A 21,450-nucleotide genomic window follows, 5' to 3' on the forward strand; every position below is an offset into this window, starting at 1 on the left:
GAAAATAAATATAAATTCTGGCTTCGAAAAGTTAATGACGCAGTCCCGCCTTCCAGCAGAAGCCTTGTGGCAGGCAGTAATAATTAGACGGGTTACAAGAAGAACTGCTTGTCTCTCATGCCGAGACTAAGAAATGCATGCATGTTTTAAAACCCATTTTAGCGTCAGCACATGAATGCTATTCTTCGAGATGTCTGTAACCAAAACGTGACGCTTGCCAGATAGCGGATGAACCTAGAGACCGTAGCATGGGGACTAACAGGGTACATGCAAGCAGGCAGTTCCGGAGCAAAGCATCATATTTTATATGTAATTAGGTTTATTGATCGTCTTATCGGTGTTTTAGTGCATGAGGTGTTACAAGGGGTGGGTTGAGTTGCCCCATCCCGTCAACCAACTGATTTGTATGTGACCAAAAAAAAAAAAAAAAAAAAAAAAACAGATATAGGAAAGATCAATCACCAGTACGACCAGCCGTATTTCATTTTCAAAGCTCTGTCAAGCTAGAGAAGCGAAAGAATTTTAGAATCAGTTTTCCGAACTTACTGCATCAAAAGTGCTAAAACTCAACCAGAATTTCAGTAATTAGTACATTCAAAAGGTTGGAGAAAAATAAAACATTTTATTCATCATAATTGCACAGAGTGCAATCTATAAATATTTCATAAAGCTATGCAAATCATAATACCCTAAATTGTATTATGTCAAACATGTGGCATGCTACAATTACAAGCTTAGTATATCCAATCACGCAAGAAGGTTATTCCTCCATAAGTAGAATCTTGAGGGATGGAAATAAAATGCAATAGAGGAGGAAGAAATGGAGAGAGTGAGTGACTTACAGGTACGGGTGATATGATTCAGCTTTAGTTTCTGAAGGGTGATCCTGCGCTGTAATTCATCAGGAAGTATCTCCAACCTGCAGCACAAACTGATGGTTAAGTCGGTGAGGCTGGGCATCGCCTCAACGTCCACTCTCCATACCTCTAAATTTGTCAGACTCGTTAATATCAAGTGTTGCAGTAGAGGAAAGCCATCAGCAGAGCATGACATCTTCTCCCCAACGTATGCATCCAATTTCAGTGCAAGAAGCTTGAGGTTTGGTAGGTTCTTCAGAACTGGCATTGGGTCTTGCTCCAACTTGGAATTTGTTAATACGAGTTTGGTGAGCTTTGGGGGGAATCGACCGCTATGTGGGAGCTGCATCTCTCTGAAAAACAACCGTCCCTCCAGATTCAATGAACGAAGCTGGCGCAGATGCGCAAAAAGGACATCCCCAGGGACTCCAGAGCTTTTCATAGTCAGAGTAAAGGAGACGAGGCTATCCATTTTTCCGAGTGCTTCTCCGAGTAATTTTTCAAACATTTTGTGTACTCTTGCCTCCTCGGTACAGCCTGGTGTGGCAACCCAATTTCTAATGAATCTTACGTCTGCACGGCTGCAAAAACAGATGGTATCCATGTGAGCTTCAAAGTCCGTGATTCGCAGAGTCTGCAAGTTCTTCTGATCACCAATTATCGGTGTGCTTGCAAAAATATAGCTATTAATATATACATGCCGCAGTGTCCGGATTTTCCAAAATGATTTCGGAAGCCAATAAATGTCCGTTTTTCTCACGTCCAGAGTCTGCAGATTCAAGAGACGCCCTATGGAGGATGGAAGTCTCTTCAAACCAGTGTTTTTCAATCCCAGGTATCGTAGATGAATCATCTTGCCGATCTGTTTCGGTAACTTCTTCAAACCTCTTGCTCCCTCCAAATCCAGCACCCTTAATAAGTATAGCCCTTTCAAAATCTTCCCCGAGCAGCACTGCCTTTCAACGCTAAATTGAAGCCCAGCAAAGCACGGAGATGTGGTGAGAAAACAGCAACCTCGTTATTTATAACTTCGTGGAAAGCTGCACGATAACTCGTTATACCAGTAGATACTTGCCTGAGATCCATGTCGCTCCTGCAAACGTGAAGAAATTTATTATCCCTGGCGTCTGATAGGCCTACTTTACGTAACATATCATGGATGCGTACGCTCTTGATGCCCCCATGAGCCACGCTTCTCTCGACAACCTGGATCATGGACCTCTGGACCAACTCACCCAACCAATCCCTGGCGGTTTCTTCCAATGTCTTTTCCTGCTCTTGTGGTATTAAACCTTCGGCGATCCACAACCTAACTAATTTTGAAGCAGAGATGGTGAAGTAGTCCTTTGGACATGCGGCAATGTACAGGAAACATAGTTTTAAATTATATTTCAAGTCTCTGTAACTTAAACCCAATATATCGAAGCACTTCTGCCCGGCTTCACTAGATTCCCAGTTCTTAGCTGCTCTCTGCCACGTATCACAAGGATGCCCTTTCAGATGTTCCCGAGCGCCACCAGTGCAAGAGGAAGTCCACCACAGCTCTTTGCGAGCTCGTTGGCAAAGTCAGTGCAGGCACCTTGATTTGGGGGACATGCCTTGCTGCTGAAGAGCTCCAAACTGTGTGTGTAATTCAAAGGGTGCAGTTCATGTGGAGTAAACCATGGCTCGGCATGTCTTGCTACTTCACTGTTACGGGTAGTAAGCAGTATTCTGCTGCCATTGTTTCCATCAGGCAAGACTCGACGCATTCTTCTCCAAACATCCACAGACCATACATCATCCATCACAACCAAATACATTTTGTCTGTCAGGAAAACACGGAGCTGCTCTCTCACATCTTCTTCACCCATCCGCTCTAATAGTTGTGGTGTAATTATTCCTGCAGTTCCTTCTCTCCTTTTTCTTATTTCCATTAATTTTTCATTCAGATACTTCAGTAACCTAACAACTGAGTGGCCGCCCTGTGCTGGGTGGCGCATCCTTTCTGAGCCTCCTTCGAATCAGAAACTTAATGTCTGGGGATGCCTGAGAAACTGAAATCCAAACGAAGGCATCGAAATGTTCTCTAATTCTGGTGTCCTTGTAGATTTTCGTTGCAAGGATGGTCTTGCCAAGTCCACCCATACCCACTACAGAAATCACACATCGTCGTGTCTCGGTCGGATGAAGCAATTGACTCACTAATTTGTCCTTGTCATCCTCCAAGTTTACCATGGGGATGTCACCATCAAGGCGAGAAAAGAATTGTCTGAGGGATTGCGAATTTTCATTCACTGCACTACTTTCACCCAGGTTATTGATGCCAAATGTGGCTCTGCTCTCAGTGATACCGCGGATCTTCTCACTTATTTTTTCAATTTTAGAACCAATTTTATGGAGGGTGATCAATTCACAAGGTTTGTGAGAGTACCTTGAAATGGAGCCCGTGAAGCCCCTCCTTTGGTGTCGCCTCTGGAGCACGTAGTTGATTTTGTCCATGACGTCTTCCATGTGATATGATACGCGTATTATTTCACTTATCCAGGTCTCCATTCTTGCATCTCTTCTCTTCCTTTCGGAATCTGCATCTTTGAGGAAGCCTTGCAACAACTGGAGCTGTGTCCTCATCCATTCGATCTGATCACTCACACCCCACAAGAAAATAGCTTCTTGCCCGAGATTGTTGGTAAAGCACTGAAAGCAGGCTCTAAGAGCCGCAAACTCAGCCACCACTTCTGGCATCTCTCTTGCTCAGACGAAGAGGATTTTAGACGATGGTGGAATGTATAAGCCAAGAAAGAGAGGCTTTGATCTCTCTGAGAGAAGTTCTCAGCCCGGATGCCATCCGTCACTAATGGCCGTGGAATCTTCTCTACACAAAAAACTTTTTTTTTTTTTTTAATAATCAAACTACATATATATGAAAATTAATATAGGAAGTTCAATTACTTTAGCAACTCATCTTAATATTCAGACATTTTCACGTGCGTTCCAACGCTTCCGATTGTTCCCACTTTTCCAAGGCCATCACTGGAATTCATCGACCATGGGTTTCACATTATGTGGTGCTTCGTTGCTCTCGAGGCTGGTTGAATGTCGGAGTTTTTAAGGGATGTGGTTTGAAGCTTAGAAAACTATAGATTTTTTTTTTTAAAGAAATAGCTGAGCGCCAAATGCGGTATTACTATATCAGCTGGCGAGAAATTATTAGTTTGACAACATCTTCCGTATACTACTAATAAATTAATCCAACACATATTCTTATTATTATACATAAAAAAATGGAAAAACAGATTATTTTAATGTGTGTTGCTATCTGGTTGGACTAGCAATAAACATTATGATGAATTTATTAGTGATGGATCTTGTCCCACTAATAATTTTTCTAGCCGGCCGAGGTAGGACGTCTACGATCGCAACATTATTTAGAAGCTAGTTGCCACAATCCAAATAGTTAAAGAATTATTATAATTATATATTTTACTTTTTTGATTGGACGAGTAGCATACGTTCAGGATAAAACATTATTAGCGATCCATGATAGATCTGATCCCATTAATACATTCTCCAGCTGGCCCGTGTAGGACGGATTGGGTCACGCCATTAGCTAGAGTCCAGTTGCCATGGCGACCTCACCAAAACATCTTAGCTGCACGGTTGACGGTGAAATTATATATGATAGTCCTAGATTTTTGTTAAAAAAGAAAATTCTTTGGGGCGCCCGCTTATTGCGCATGGCAGGTTCCTCATGACCACAACGATGGTTTAGTACTGAAAAAAATTATTCAAGCCATTTTTAGGATCCAATTTTTATGAATAATATTATATAAAATTAATTAATTTTTTTATTGATTAATTTATTCATATTCTTTCGATTTTCAAAATAAATAAATTACTTTTTCATTGATAGTATTTACTCATAAAATGAAAGAAAAACTTATCCAACTAAAAGATGGCTAAATCATTTTCTGATTAACTAAAAAAATAATCTTTTTAATTCATTCTAATGTATCCTTAACCTTATAATAATATATTATAATACAATATAATATAACATATATAATATTTATATTAGATTTTATAATATATTATTATAATATAATGTACTATAATATATTTTATATATATATTATAATATAAGATAGAATATTATATCATAATATTATAATAAATTAGTATAAGATACTAAAATATAATAATAATATAATAATATATACTTTATTATAAAATATAAGATATTAATACAATATAGTATAATATAATATTATAATAATATATAACAATATAATTATATCATAATATTTGTATAATACTACAATAATATAATAATATAATATTTTATATATAATAATATATACTAATATAATATATAATACTATATAGTATAATATAATATTGTAATAATATATAACAATATAATTATATCATAATATTTGTATAATACTACAATAATATAATAATATAAGATTTTATATATAATATATACTAATATAATATATATACTATATTAATATATTATAATCATATTATAAAATATATATTATATCATACTAATATAAGAGGTTATATAATATAATATTTTTAATATATTATAATAATATAAAAATATATAGCAATAAATAATATATATATTAATATATTATAATATATAATATATTATAATAATATATAATAATATAGAATATTATCATATAATATTTTATTATACTATTATATAATAATATTTATATAATAAAAGTATTACAAGAAATATGGATAGATCTTAGCAATTTATCCAGAAAACTAATAATGTAAAAGAATATGGATAAATTATTTTTCTATCTAAATATTATTTGAAAATATTTATCCAGAAAAATACTGACTTCTGGATAAATTTTTTATCCATAAAAGAATAGGCCCTTAAGGTGATGCTAATGAAGGGTTTTTTTAGTATTGCTTGCACTGCAGCAAATTTATTGATTTCATATTGATTCAGCATCCTTTGTTCGACTGGAAGCTTTTTTGATGCTGGGCATGACCTCTTACCATAAATAATGAGATTTTAGCATTACATTGATAGGATCAGCTAACAGTTAGCTAGGAGGACCTAATTATAATTATTGCAATCCAATTTGATGAAAAATAAGTTGAAAGATCAAGTTCTAAATAATTAAATCAGATTTAATTTATTTAGACTTGACTTAATTGAGTCTAATTAGACATTTGGATTCAAATTAATTCCTAATCGGATTAAGAATGAGTCTGGAATGAATTGGATTCGAATCGGATTCGAATCAGATTCAAATTGAACTCAGATTGGATCCAAATTAAATCTAATTAGCTAACTATGCAAGAGTCCCAGTCTTACTAGGAGACTCTCTCCTATCTCATGGTCGAAAGAGGGGCATACGTGGGGATGCGTGCCCCCTCCTTTGGCATGCAACAAAAGAGAAGAGAGGCACCAAAGGTTGATGCCCCTCTTCCTTGGGACTCTCTCTCAATCTCTATCTGATTGGGTTGGATTAGGTTGAGTTTAACTTAAGCTCTTATCAGATAAGAGTTTAAAAATAATTGAACTCTATCCATCTATTGGCCTACATCTATAAAAGGGCTAGGGTTTTTGGGTGTGGAACAATTAATCACAACAACAAAAATCAACCTAGCCACCTTGTGCCGCCCCATCCTCCTTCCACCTTCCATACACCCAAATCCCTCATCTGGTTGGCCACAAAGGAGAGAAATCAGAGAAGGAGCGATTAGAAAAGGAGAGGAAAAAAAAAGTTCTCTCAATTCAACTTGGCGTTCCTCCAATGCTGCGCGACAGTAGTTCTTGCAGATCTTCTTCTATGACAGGCAAAGAAGGAGATCAGAACTAAACCCGAAGGAGTGAGATTTGCAAAAGAGCTAGCACCTCAATGGTCACGGACGCTTCGATTTGCTTCAGTCCTGTGTGGATACCAGTAGAAGCCAGACGCATGTGCGGCTTCAATAGAATCTGCAGACATTTCAGATCCGATCTGAAGAGAAGTTTTGTACTACAGATAGATGATTATTTTATTTTGAAATCAGATGCATGTTGCTATCTTATTTTTCATCATATGAACTAGATTTGTAGGTATTAGATCAGATCTATCCATGCGTAGATTAAAAATTATATTAATCTATTTTCACTATCATTTTAAATTATTTTAAAAAATTTTGCATACATGACACCTCGAAATCGAATAGTGGTATCAGAGCCATGGGTTCATATGAATGAAAAATAAGTTGAAATCTAATTTCTAATAAGATCTGAAGTCATATGATTAAATCTGAATTTATATGTTGAGGTTTGGATTGATATGATTAGATCTGAATTGTTAAGATTAGATCTGAAATTATACATATGTGAAAAGTGTTTTCATGTTTAGATCTGATTTTATTCATCTATGAGACGTATGAATGCATGCTTAGATATGAAATTAATTTCGAGATCTTAATTTAATGTTTCATTCAAGTAATTTAGATCTAAAATTAAACTTTATGCATGAGGGATTGGACATGAGTAAATCAATTAAGTCAAGTAATTATATTACACCTAGATTAATGATTTGAATATAATAGAACTCAGTCGATTAGAACAGTTGATCAAACCAAGTCAAGAGTTGATTAAGATTAAGTTAAGAGTGCTCTAGATCAAACCAACAATTGTAGTTGATTGAGTCGATTGACATTCATATGTTAAATTGATTGATCCAAGATCTGATTTAGCTCAGTGACTCGAGCCTGAATCATTTAAGCTAATCTATTTGAACCAATTGATCAATCGATGTCTAAGGTAAGTACTTGAAAGATAGTTATTTAATTAGGAATCTTGATTCAATCAATGGGGTGCCTCTTAACTATTAATTTTTTCTACTTTTTTTTCCCTTTTTTTTCTCTTTGTTGCATCAGCTTTTCCTCTGTTTTTCCCATCCTCAGGGGTCTCAATCAGGTGGGAAGTTTAAAACCTAAGAAACCCTTCCCATCTCGCTCTAGTGCTCTTCGTTCCCATGGATCTCTAGAGAAAGAGAATGAAATGACCAAAAACAAGAAGGGAAAAGAAAAAAAATGATCATCCAAGTTGGAAAAGGTCTTACCTTTTGATATTTTCCCATTTCCTTGTTTCCTTGATATTTCCTTTCTTTTCCCCTACTTTTCCCTCTATTTTTCTTTCCATCTTCAAGAGTCTCAATCAGGTGGGAGGCTTGGAGCGGCTGATAGAAAAGCTTAGATGTTGGTTAGGGCTAATGCTATATATTTATATATAAACAAATTTAGATAGTAGGTAACCAAGGGATAAATCTCAATCTATTCCAAATTCAAATAGATTTTAGTTTTAAATCCCAAACTATCCCTAGGGCTAGAACTGGGCTTGGGCCGGCTCGACACCCATCGAACCAAGCCGACTTCGGATTGGGCTTCGGGCTCGGTCCGAAAGAATTCAGGCCAGGCTTAGCCCTAAATGCAGAGCCTGTTTATATTTTTGGGTCGGGCTCGGGCATACCTTTGGTCCGGTCCGGAACCAGCCCAAGCCTAGGCCCAAATGTTAGCTCGAAGTTCAATCCGATAATTTGTATCTGAGGCCTGAACCTAGTTCCTACATGACTTTCCCTCTTAAGTTGATTTAGCCTAACTACTCGAGTGAAATAACCTAGTTCCACTTTTTCGTTTTCTCATTCTCTTCCCAACTTCCCTTATTCGATGCCCTAGCCCCTGGGGTCATGGTCCGTGTCCATCCATCGGCCATCCGCTAGCCATCACCATCTTCCATCTTCCCCATCGTTGATGTGGGTGTCTTGTCTTCCCCATCCACCATTCTTGTCTTCAACACAACCCCATCACCATGGCTTCCTTACAGCCACCACCGACCATACTGGGCGACGAGCACAAAGTGGCCCCTCCATCGCTCTCCTCCACCACCCCAATGATGTCTCTGATCGAGATTCCACTCCAGATCAGGTAGCGGGCCACCCTGGAGGAAGCACCGCTAGGACCAGATTGCGGAGGATGACGACAGTAATGACATAATTGGCACTGCGACAAGAGCACACGGTGGAGGTGGAGCAGATGAAGGAGTCGGGAAGGATGGGAGCTATTTGCTGTCGATAGTGGATGAAGTGTCGACATCTTCAGCCACGGTCGGAGGAGCCAGAGGTTAGAGGTTAGGCTTTTTTTTTTTCTTTTCTTTTTCTTTTATGAGGGGGAAGAGGGCTATTGAAAATCAGATTGGGCTGGTCCAATCGAGTTTGGGCCTGGGCTCGAGCCAGGCTCGGCCTGAGTTTTTCAAAACTTTCAGGCCTAAGCTTGGCCCGAAGCCCAAGAAAAATTTCGAGCTAGGCTTGGGCAGGGGTGGCCCATTTTCAGTCCTACTCATTCCAAATCCTAATAGGATATGCTAAATAGATCCTATTAGGATTTAGGATCGGATATCTAAAAAATCTGCTCGATTGCCATCCCTAGTCCCAATCGAATGGGATGCTTGGAGCGACCAAATACGGAAGCCTAGATGATGGCTTGTGATTGTGCTGCCCTTCCACAATGTGTCAAATCTTCCAACTTTCTCTGATTTTTCTGTCCTTAGGAGTCCCAACCGAGTGGATGCTTAGAGTGGCCGAATATGGATGTGGCTCCTCCCCTCTTTTCCAAATCCGCAGCTTGCCATGGTACCACGCGGCTCCCTCCTCTCTTTTCCAAAAGCCCACATGTCGAATGGAGGCTTCTCTGTTGAGAGGCGTCCATTTTAGTTTGTGTGTGTGCATACACACACACCATACATACATATAGCAGAACTAAAATGAGAAACAATCGATTTGTTACAAGAGATTAGTGACATCAAAAATGATGCAATAAAAGTGAAGGCAAAATATGCTGATTGAGGGGCTTGCAAAGCATGTGGCAAAAGAGAAGCTATATATGATGCAAATATATTTTTATAAATTCTACCAATAATAGTGATCATGTTTTAAGTGACTGCCATATATGTGATTATGTAATGAATTTAGAAGTGGTAGCATCAAGAGGATAAGCCAGTGTATTAAGCTTTTGAAAATTGCCTTGGTAATCAATGTTATGCACCAATGATATTGAATGTAATGTTTTATGTTGGATATTTGCATCTCTTATTTATATTTATTATATTCTATCATGTGCTCAATCAATATTATAAATAGGTTGATTCATGGATGATACCTATATTGGATAGTAAGTTTCAATGCCCCTACTATTAATTAAGTTGTGTATTATAAACTTACGAAATTGTAGACTTTGATAATAAGTAGCGTATCAAATTATGTCACCACTAATGCCACTACTAAGCTCAAATTGTACATGCTTAAACATTGTTGTCTGAAATAGTCATGTTACAAAAAATTTGTAAAGAATAACTTTCTTTCAATATTGTGTTAAACATGTGCAGTCAATATTATAGAGTTGTAAATCATAAATAGTAGTAAGCCATCTTCTGAACAAGATGGAACGTACATTGAATTCATTGAACACAATTTTTAAAGCCATCGCTTTAATCAGTATTACATTGTTATATACTGTCTAAAATAGGGAATTTTAGCATGAGCACAACTTATAAACCTAAACAAATTGCACATTCTCTTAAACATGTGCACTCAAGAACAAAATTTTGTTGATCGGAGCTTATATAAACTTCAAACACAATGCCTTCTCATTACCTTTTTGCTTGATTCCTCCACTTCTTTAGGTAAAATAATTCCTCCACTTATTGTAAATGAAACAAACTCTAACTTGAGTGCCATCTTGGACTGTTAGACCTATAATAACATATTCTTGGCTTCCTACCCTTTGATATGTTTATATAATGGACTGCAATATCTGTGCAAGGTCTGCCCAGTGCATATCGGTTATTGTAGTTCTCAATAGTAAATCGATATAAACCAAAACAAGCAAAAAAAGGAAGTAGGAACATTAGCTGGTAATTTTCCACATGAAACTACAACTGCTTGATTAATTATGCCAAATGCAATGCAAATGCCTTATCATGTAAGGAGCACAAGATCATGGCAAATGCAAACAACGGAAATGTTCTAATACGACAACAAGACATGGCAGATCAAAGAACATACAGGAGAGGGGAAAAAATTTTCTCTTAACAGAGTTAACAGTGATTGCAACGGGTTCAGAAACACAGACATATATGTGAAAGATCAAAATTAATTGATATCCATCAAGAATCCAACCCAAACAGGAGGCTTATTACAACAAGTCAAACAACGTATTGGAAGGGAAGGGGGAAAAGAATGTTTTAGATCGTTTTCTTGCACCTCTCTTGGCCTACCTGTTGCTTAGCCGAATTCTTGTACCTCTCTTCATTTTCTTAATGAAGCAGATGGAGAGAGTCTCCTCCCTTTCTTAAAAAGTAAATAACTCCAATTGCTTTACTTAAGAAACAGCGACAACATGAAATCCCAGTCAATGCTTGCACGAACAAACAGAAGAAGTAAGCTGCAAAGCACTCTGATCTAGTCCTCAAACAAAGCACAATCAAAATTTCTTGAAAGATATCAACAATCTGGATCCAATCAGAACAAACGTGGACCAAAAAAACACAGCAATAGAAAAGTGGGCGATTATTATTATTTTTTTTTTCAGTAATCAACTCTGCTCCATCTAATTAAGAAGAAATGACAAAATAAAAACAACATTTATTTAACTCTATCAAGAATCTCAACCAAGAAAACATAAAAATGAACAGCAGTTAATCTGCGATGCAAACCCATGAGCAAACTTTTGCGGTAAAGTGGATGGAAAAGACAACTGACAGAGTAGGGAGATAAGTACAGAACTGTTCCCATCTTCCATTGCCCGCAGGAACCCAACCACAACTGTATGTCAAAAGAAATGGGGGATTGTGGGGAGGATGAAAACCCTAGGAGTAGGTCTCTGATGGCCTCAGTTGGTGCGGCAGATCGAAATGCGAAGAAGTGAGGCTGGAAAGAGACGACGAGAAGATGGGAGAAGATTGCTGGAGGAGCCATACAAGTAGGGGAAGAGGGGGGAGAGGAAGAGGGGTGAAAGCCTCTGTTTTGGTCTTCCGACCGTTATCCATGTCCTGTTTCTTGATTCATCGTTATAGGCCCATTCTTTCGTGGGTAAGTATTATGGAAAAATAAGTCGGCTTCCCATCAGCTAACTTAACCATATTCTCTTTTTTTTTTAATAAATAAATTATATTTTATAAATAATATTTATTTATGAAATAAAAAAAATTTATTCCTCTAGGAGGTCGCTAAATCATTTTTCCATCAAATAAAAAAATAACTAAACCAGATCATGACCAATAAAAGGTAAATATATCCGTCCAGTATAAAGATGGGAAGAATGAAGCTTCAGCCAGGAAGGACTTACCTTTCGTGACTGCCATGGGATGTTTGTTCTCGTCAATGGTGGCGAGGCATCGGACAAGCAATCTTCTGGATCCCATTGAGGACATGCGGCATGGCCAGCAATGCAGGTAAAACTTTCCGTAATAGCTAAATTGCTCATGTTCACGTTGGACCCACTTTATCCGAGATTCAGGGCCTGTTGTTTTGCAGATAAAAGATTTATACAAGAAATTATATTTTTTTAAATAAATATTTTTTAGATAATATTTAAACATTAAAATATTTTATTTATATTTTTATATATTAAAAATTAATTGGAAAATCTATTATCCATATTTTTTTTATATTACTATTTTTCTGAATAAATTGATATAATCTATCATATTTTTCGTAATATCTTTTATTATATAAATATTATTATATATAATAATATAATATAATATATTAATATATATTATTATATATAAACATATTATATTATTTTATTATTATATATTATCATATTATTATAATAATTACCCTCTCAATAAGAAAAAAAATACTGATACAAAAAATCTTGAATATTTAAGAAATTTTTAATTTTATTTTGAATTTTTATTTAATACAATCAGATCATCAAACTTTTAAATTTTTTCAATTCGGATCTTGGTTGTAATTTCCGTCAGCCTACCATACCATGACAGGGTTATAACATGACTTGTCTATATAGTAAAAAATTACTTATATGGCAAAAAATGATGATGAGGCAAAATAGTGATTTTTATTTTCCAAATTAGCCCATCTTTAATTAAGATTTTGACATATTTTAATCTCATCTTCTTGGCATCTAAACATCGATGACAGCCTTGAGAGAGGTGGTGTTTGCCTTCGGTGACAAGCAGTGGTGAATGATCTTTAATTTTCATAATGATGATAATATTTTCAACTTGTATTAGATTGTAACCATAAATATATTATGATTTTAGATATTTTTTTTTATAATTTCTAATCCTTATATCAGGGATCCCTTAATTAATCTGAAAAATGATGTAAAGATTGCTTTTGTATCAAATATTGCTAGTGATTTTGAGCAGAAAGTAATCCAAACTATTGATGAGAAGTGAAAGAAAAGTGGAGTTGGGGTGAAAAGAGATTGGAAGAGATAGAATTGCATTAGTTTTGATCTTTACCGATCTAAAAGTAAAATCTCATATTTTAATTTCAAGGAAGCGGAAAGAAGAAAGGATAGAGATCTAAAGGGAGAGGATTTTTTTTTTATTTTTTTATTGATAGAAATTCTAAATGGAAGAAGATAGAAGAAAGAGGAGAGGATTTCTGTATATATTTTTTAAGATCAATAAAAGAAAGCCACATAAGTGGGTCATATATATTGCGTGATAATCTAGTTATGATAAGTAGCCAGAAATTAGAGTCAGTTTTCGAATCGAAGAAATTTAAAAGTTTAATTATTTGATTGCACTAAATAAAATGATGAAATTGAAAATCTCTAAAAAATTTAAAATTTTTGCATAATTTAGTTCACAAAAAAAAAAAAAAAAAAGAAAGAAAGAGATTCGCCCTCATGGGATACCCTGTCATGTGTTTGTATGATGTCTTGCATAAAATGTTAATCCACGGTCTAAACGTGCCTATGAAATAGCAATGCTTTTTTTTTTTTTTATACTCGGATGGTGAAGTCATCAAATGATATATTTTATGTAATTTGCACTTCAGTATTCCAAGGGGACAAAAAACCAATAGAACATTTGATGATTATTGAACTGCCGAGTAGGCCGGCTGTTAATTCTATCCAAATTGTCCAAAAATTTGGACAAAGTCCTCAATCACGTGGTTGATCTAAATTTTTAATATCCTCAAATATCATATTTTTCAATGGAACTCCCTCTATCCAATTGAATCTACCTAGAATTATGACTTCTTTTTCGGTGAATTAGATGGCAAATATAGCTAAAATGTAACCATCTAAAACAATTCATCATATTATCAGTATGATGAGCTACATGGGATGTAATCCAACCAATTAAATCATTCCCTCTCTAAGGAGATATTTGGTTTAATGAAGTTTAAGTTTATTTTATTTTAATATTAATAAACATAAAATATTTTATTTTATTGATTGGATCAGATCTATCAGCTTGATGATAGATCAATTAAACAACAAATCAATATACACAAATATGAATAAAAAAACAAAAATGAATAATACAGTTGTGTTTGTGCATGTTGATTGTGACTGCATTGGTCGGTTTCTGAGCTGGATTTGATCGGACCAATAATTTCTAAAGTTTGTGGGACTATAGGCCAAGTAATGCCTATCCTTTCCGAAGGGTGCCTTGAATATGGTTTTCAATCGCATGTTAGCGGTGCGTTTCTACCCAATCGAAAAGAGAAAAAGTAAAAAAATGATATGCACCGTAAAATTAATGCATCATTGGTCCCAATTGCCATATTGCAGCTCCACAGCTAATCTTAATCTTCTTTTTATCATTTTATGCAACGCTACCGAATTACGCTCGCACGTGGCCACCGTCCCAACCTTCACCACCACCAAATCTAAAACCACCCAGTCCCGAGAACCCAATCGAACGCCCGCTCTCTGTGACATGGGACCACGCAACATCGGTCGCACCCGTCCGAAATGCTTATCGGAAAAGAAGTGCATCAACTAGCTATCAACCCCTTCCTCCTTCCATCAAATCGTCCCGACAAACTTCCCACGCGAACAATCATTCACCGTTCCAATCTTCTCGAAAATAAAAAATTTACAGGGACGGCCGATCTTTAATCCCGCTTGAAGTTTTACCGCTGTCGTTGTCCAGGTGGGGTCGCTGGGTGCGGGTAAAGGCTAGGTGGGATGCTTGCTTATTTTGTACGGCCACCGCAACTGCCCACCCACGATCGCACCCAACAGCCCCCACCTCCCTCGCTTTTAAATCTCCCTCTCGGCTTCCATCCATCTCCTTTCGAAGCCATCGCTCCTTGGAAGCTCGAATCGAGGTTTGAGAGCTCTTGAAATATCGTTCTCCAAATCGATCCAAGAAGGAGGAGGAGATGGCGAGAAAGAAGATCCGGGAATACGACTCTAAGCGGCTCCTCAAGGAGCATCTCAAGCGGATCGTCGGCATCGACCTCCAGATCTGCTCTGCCCAGGTGAGCTCTTCCGATCTCGATTTTGATCCCGTTTTCCGCGTGGTTCGTGTGGTGATTGATGGAGAATTGGCCGAAAAATTCGTCTTGCACTCGAGACCGGGGAGATTTTTCTTTTTCGCTAAACGGGTACTTGTTCGACAGGAAAAAAGAGTAAAGCTGTGATTAATTTCATGTACCTTTGACTGTTAGACTGTGTTCTAATAATCTTTGCGTTTTTTTTTTTTAAAAAAAAAACTAAAAACATGATGTGTCTATGATTGGATAATCAAGTGCATTTTGTTGTCCCGTTTTTCTGACTAAAAATGTGTTTTTGATGTTCGATTCTCGTGGCTTTGCGGGATTTTATGAGACTCAGATCGTGAAATGTTTTGGATTTAATGATAAAGCGGAACCTGTTTACTTTTCCTCACTGATTCAAGCATGGAATTAATTTCCTGGTTATTGATTGGATGGTGAGCTTCCGCTCTTCGATTCTTGGAGGTAGTGGTGATCTTTTGTTAATATATTTACGTTGGTTAAATAAGGTCACGGAATCTACGGACTTTACTGAGTTAGTGAAAAACGAGCCGTGGCTTTCATCCACGAAACTGGTTGTGAAGCCCGACATGCTATTTGGGAAGCGAGGCAAGAGTGGTTTGGTGGCTCTGGACTTGGATATGGCACAGGTGGCTCAGTTTGTGAAGGAACGCCTTGGAGTTGAGGTGATTATGGGATTAACATTGTTTAAGTTTTTAATTATTTACTGAGTCAGTGATTATTAATAGAACGAAATGTATTCCAATTTATTTTCATGTTAGGTTGAAATGGGTGGGTGCAAGGCCCCGATCACCACATTTATAATTGAGCCATTTGTTCCCCATGACCAAGAGTACTATCTCTCGTTTGTCTCTGAGAGGCTTGGTTGCACCATCAGCTTTTCAGAATGTGGTGGAATTGAAGTTGAAGAGAACTGGGACAAAGTTAAGACTATCTATCTTCCTGCTGAGAATCCTATGACGTCTGACGCATGTGCTCCACTTATTGCAACCCTTCCCCTGGAGGTGAGGTGCATTTGTTCCACATGCTATCTATCCATTTTGCTTGCATTATTGTACTAAATCTTAGTTTTGGTACCTGATTTCTGAACATAATGATCTTTGCTATTGGTTAATCTAGTTTAAGCTGTTTCCTCCTGGACGGTGGAGTGCTAACTTACTTTAAATGCTATAATTTGGTGACTTACTTTGCAATGTTATAACTATTCTGATAATACTTATTGCAAATATTGCTCAGGTACGAGGGAAAATAGATGACTTCATAAAAGGGGTTTTTGCTGTTTTCCAAGGTATGCTGGGAGACAGATCTACATGGCCACTTTTCTAAAATATGTTAAATTAGTTTAATAATCCTGTATAAAACTTCTTTAAAAGGCCGTATTTATATATGGCTGTCTATAATCTCAGTATACTGTAGTTTCTGTAGTAAGTTTCATCTCATGAACCTTTCTTTTTATTTATTTATTTATTTTTGCCATTTCATTTCCTGAATACATAGATCTGGAGACTTTTTTGATTTGGCCCAATTGTATCTGCCATTTTGTTGATACATCTTTTCTGGCATGGAATTGATTGAGTGCATATATCACAGACTTGGACTTCACTTTTCTTGAGATGAACCCATTTAGTTTGGTAAATGGGGAGCCATACCCCTTGGATATGCGGGGAGAGTTGGATGACACTGCTGCATTCAAGAACTTCAAGAAGTAGGTTTAATGCCACGGGCTTAATTATCATCTTATCAAACATTGTTTCACTTGAGAATCTTGTGTCTATTTATATGCCGATGTGCAGGTGGGGCAATATAGAATTTCCACTTCCTTTTGGCAGAGTCCTGAGCCCTACAGAAAGCTTTATTCACAAACTTGATGAGAAGGTGGCAATATTTCCTGATTTACATTTATTAGCAATTCATGTTTATATAATTTGATCAAAACTTTCTGGGATGAAAAGTAAGAATATTTACACTAATACCATTTCATGATGTACTAGGTACTTTCCAATGTTTACACTGAAGTTGAGTTTAAATCTTCCTTCCTACAAAACAATCCTTATCATGATGAATTAAATGATTACTTATTCAACATTTTGTCAGAAATGATTGCAGTCCCTACAATGCTTAATTGTTGGCCAGAAAGAAAGAGAACACTGGAAAGATGGGGATTAGCTATATAAAATATCTCTCAAGTGAAACTGCAGAACTGGAAAAGAAATTCTAGATTAGAAGAAAATGTTTCTTAATGGATCACTTTATACGTCGATATGGATAAAGTAGCCTTACTGCCTTAGCCTATCTATATGATGGGCCTTGCTATTTCTCAAAGCTCATCATAATGGCTTATAGTTATAGGTAGTGACCGGCGATGCATTTTTCTATTGTTTACTGTTACGTACATAGCACTAGAGTATAAACGTGTAATACCAGAACAAATATATGTGCAATATCTTCTCATAGAATGGGGAAAATTGCTAGTTGGTAATGGAACTTTTGGAAATAAATATCATCTTTCTAAGCTATTGTATGGCAAGTATTTTGAACGAGAATTTTTTTTTTTAGCTAGTGTAAATTTTAATGCAGAGGGATCAATATAGATTTCCAATAGCTACTTTGTTAGAAAGAATACTGAGATTCTCTTGTTTTGGTTTGCCATGTCATATGGTTTTATGTTGTTGAATACTTTTTGTTTTGATATTCTCATGAGTTTGTTAAACTTCAATATCGAACCATTGAGTTCCTCAAACATATATATTTTTCCCTCCAGTTGGATGTTTTGCTTCTGTTGTAATTTTGTTAGCTACACAATCATGGTCCCTATGAACAGAGACAAGACTCGGCAGGGTTCCCCAATACTTCATAACTTTTAGGAGCTGTTTGGTTGCCACTGAGTTTTACTAAAATAGAAATCCATAAAACATGATTCTGTAAAACAGATTTTATGAAAAATAGTCTCTTCCTTTTTTCATAATCATTTTCAGGTTTTATCACTTGTTTGTTTTGGCAAAACAGGTTTTATGAAAACAACCAAACAATTGTTTCAATAAAACCCATATTTTGTGTTTTTTATATATGCGTTTTAATAAAACTTGTCAACCAAATAGTCCCATAAGTGCTATGTAAGTTTCCACACTTTATAGCAAATGCTTACTGTTAGGTGGAATGAGAGAAAGCCTTGAAATATTCACAACTTGCCAGCTAGCACAGATAGCAGTGTACTTCCATTTTAATATATTTTCCATTTTGTTCTACAGCCTTGTAATGCACTGAATTAGAGCTGTATTTGCTATATTTAGAGAGCGTACTAACTTTCGCATGTTCTGCAATTCTACAATTGAGAATGCATGAGATTTGCTGAGCATTTCCTAGAGCAAATATATGATACGCTAAGCTATTTCATTGCAGACTAGTGCCTCCCTGAAGTTTACTGTTTTAAATCCCAAAGGACGCATATGGACCATGGTGGCTGGTGGTGGCGCTAGTGTCATATATGCTGATACTGTAAGCTTACATTTATCCATGTCCTTTTGCATGGTTTAATTAAATTTTGATATCTCTTTGTACTTCATAGATGTAGTTGGAACCTACATGGCAGCAAATTTCTTTTAGGTGTATGAGTCATAGGAAGTGACAGAATGCAGACCAGGTGCAAAAGATCTGCCTGCAAACCTAACCTTTTTATTTTTTTATTACTTTATTAGGTTGGTGACTTGGGTTATGCATCTGAGCTCGGAAACTATGCAGAGTACAGTGGTGCCCCTAATGAGGATGAGGTCCTGCAGTATGCTAGAGTGATTCTTGATGTAAGTGCTTGTTCAATTCATTATCTTTGGTTTTCATCCTACTTTTGCACTTGAGGCACTTCTTCCATTTTATTCACCCAAAACTATGGTTTCTTTATGCTATTGTAGTCTGCGACTGCTGATCCGGATGGCCGAAAGAGGGCCCTTCTCATTGGAGGGGGTATAGCTAACTTCACTGATGTTGCTGCTACTTTTGGTGGCATTATCCGTGCCCTGAGGGAGAAGGTTTGGTTTATCAGCTAAGACAGTGAATTCTTACCTTTTCTATTTTCAGTGCAAAAACAAATATTTTCACCTTTTGTTGCAGGAATCCAAGCTAAAGGCTGCAAGGATGCACATTTATGTCCGAAGAGGTGGCCCTAATTATCAAAGAGGTCTGGCCAAAATGCGGGCTCTGGGTGAGGAGTTGGGCATTCCCTTTGAGGTAATGATCTGCACTCATTTCCTTTCTTTTGTTAAACATGAAATTTCATTTGGTTATTCACCAATTCTTGCCTTGTGGGATACAACTTGAACAAGTTTTATATCCCTCTTCAGTTGCGACTTCTCCCAACTATTCCAGTTGCATGGTGGAGAACTTTCAAGGTTTCTAATGGATACTTACATGAAAATGACGCATGATGATTTATTGTAGGTGTATGGGCCAGAGGCAACGATGACTGGAATTTGCAAGCAAGCTATTGATTGCGTCATGTCTACCGCATAATTTTGATTTCATTACTCCTTTTGTTTTTCTCCATATATTTTTGGTCAAGCAAAAATTAGAATTCAGTGATTCCTCCACGGTGAATGATAAAAAGAAAATATTTTTATAGAGAATAAATGAGTCAATCGAGACCATCATTTGGTTGCCTTCTCAAATTTCTGTAGTGCAACTTGCAACTTGTGCTAAGTGAACGTAGTTTTGTTCTCATAGAAAATTTCTATTTCAGCTTGAATTTCCAGTGATTTTGAGCTTGATGTGTGGAAAGTTTGCAGCGGATTTTTTTATTTTTTGTTTTTTCATGTTACTAGCTTACGTGCCTGGTAGATGTATTGAATGAACTTAATCTTTGAGAATCAGATATGGTAGTAGGTGAAGATATTTTTAGCTTCGAGTGGGTTCATTTTAATGCACACTGTCACATGCTTCTTTACCATGGTTTCTAACTCCATGGAGATGAAACTTTCAAGAAGTCTGGTCATATTATCAGCATTTCCTCCTGCTTTATGTGTGGATTGGCTCTGCTGAAATATGTTCAGTTCTTGCTTTGCTCTTGCTATGGGAGAGTAGAACTCTGGTAGATGGAGAAGAAAGCAGGACTTATGTCGAGCCGGGCCTCCGCCTAGCATCCTTGGCCAAGCTTTAAGGCAGGGCTAGCCTTATGCTGAAGGTTTTAACCTGTGGCTGAAACTGTGCCAAGGTCCAAGCTGACCCACAGACATACAGTGAGAAAGAAGAAGAGGCTGAAATAATGTTGTTTTTCAGGGTTCACATAGGTATGTTTTGTTTAATCGAGCATTAAATCGGGGTTCTGCAGAATATGTAACTATCTTGTGACTACGTAATCGTTGTAGAATGACTTGCTGAGATAAACCAGTTGCATGACCATTTTGTTTGCTTGCTCATGCGATTGTCTGTTGCCTTTAAAATGTTCTGCAAATACTGAACGTCCATCTGGGAATGGACCCTTGAATAATCTTTCTTAATGTATGCCCTGATCCTTGCATCCATCCGGAGTATGCCAAAAAAAAAAGAAAAGAGGCCAAACCGCAAAGCCAATCTGGATTGGGTGTATGAAAAAATTTGGTTCGATTTTGATTTGAGTTTTTAGAAAATTGATTCAACTGACTTGATCTGACCTCATCCCCACATGCACGTGCACGTGCATACATATATATTGAGAGAGAGAGAGAGAGAGAGAGAGAGAGAGAGAGAGAGCCGAAGTCGGCCAGATCTGGTTCCAAATCTGGTGAGGTTTTCACGTCCAATTCGTACGAATCTACATGCAACAAATACAGCCACTTTTCTATCCATTTAGACTTGAAAAAATATAAAAAAAAATATATCATTAATACGGATGGAACAGAAGTCCATGCATCTTGAATATATATATGGGATGAAAACTCGTTCAATTTGTGTTTATTGGAGGATGTTTTTGTTTATTTGTAGAGTTTGTATTAATTCTAAAATATTTTTATTTATTTTATTTTTATTTAATTAAAATTTATTTATATTTATTTTTAAAATATTTATATTTATTTTAAAATGATTTGTATTTATTTTATTTAAAG

The 21,450-nt window shown here is 36.6% G+C and overlaps 1 protein-coding gene, 1 long non-coding RNA gene and 1 pseudogene across 3 annotated transcripts; 1 reads left to right on the plus strand and 2 right to left on the minus strand.

Moving 5' to 3' along the window:
• Positions 1 to 676: 676 nt before the first annotated feature.
• On the minus strand, positions 677 to 3,698 carry LOC105040072 (putative disease resistance RPP13-like protein 3; annotated as a pseudogene).
• A 7,238-nt stretch (positions 3,699 to 10,936) lies between these two features.
• On the minus strand, positions 10,937 to 11,897 carry LOC140854869 (uncharacterized). Its single transcript, XR_012137973.1, has 2 exons — positions 11,630 to 11,897; positions 10,937 to 11,285 (listed from the first exon to the last, which is right to left on the minus strand). It is a non-coding gene; the product is annotated as an uncharacterized lncRNA (long non-coding RNA).
• Positions 11,898 to 15,085: 3,188 nt separating this feature from the next.
• LOC105040030 (ATP-citrate synthase alpha chain protein 2) lies at positions 15,086 to 20,114 on the plus strand. Of its 2 annotated transcripts, none has more exons than XM_019848469.3 (11): positions 15,086 to 15,343; positions 15,868 to 16,044; positions 16,141 to 16,383; positions 16,616 to 16,667; positions 16,970 to 17,084; positions 17,173 to 17,254; positions 18,779 to 18,874; positions 19,075 to 19,176; positions 19,285 to 19,401; positions 19,484 to 19,600; positions 19,714 to 19,850. In XM_019848469.3, the coding sequence occupies exons 1-11, from the start codon at positions 15,245 to 15,247 to the stop codon at positions 19,795 to 19,797; spliced, it is 1,284 nt and encodes a 427-aa protein (XP_019704028.1). In that variant the 5' UTR covers positions 15,086 to 15,244; the 3' UTR covers positions 19,798 to 19,850. The 2 variants fall into 2 exon arrangements, with proteins under 2 accessions (XP_019704028.1, XP_010914712.1); XM_010916410.4 differs by having other exon boundaries at positions 15,088 to 15,343; positions 19,811 to 20,114.
• Positions 20,115 to 21,450: the final 1,336 nt, after the last annotated feature.

This window comes from Elaeis guineensis, chromosome 1 (assembly GCF_000442705.2).
Source record: "Elaeis guineensis isolate ETL-2024a chromosome 1, EG11, whole genome shotgun sequence".
NCBI lineage: Eukaryota > Viridiplantae > Streptophyta > Magnoliopsida > Arecales > Arecaceae > Elaeis > Elaeis guineensis.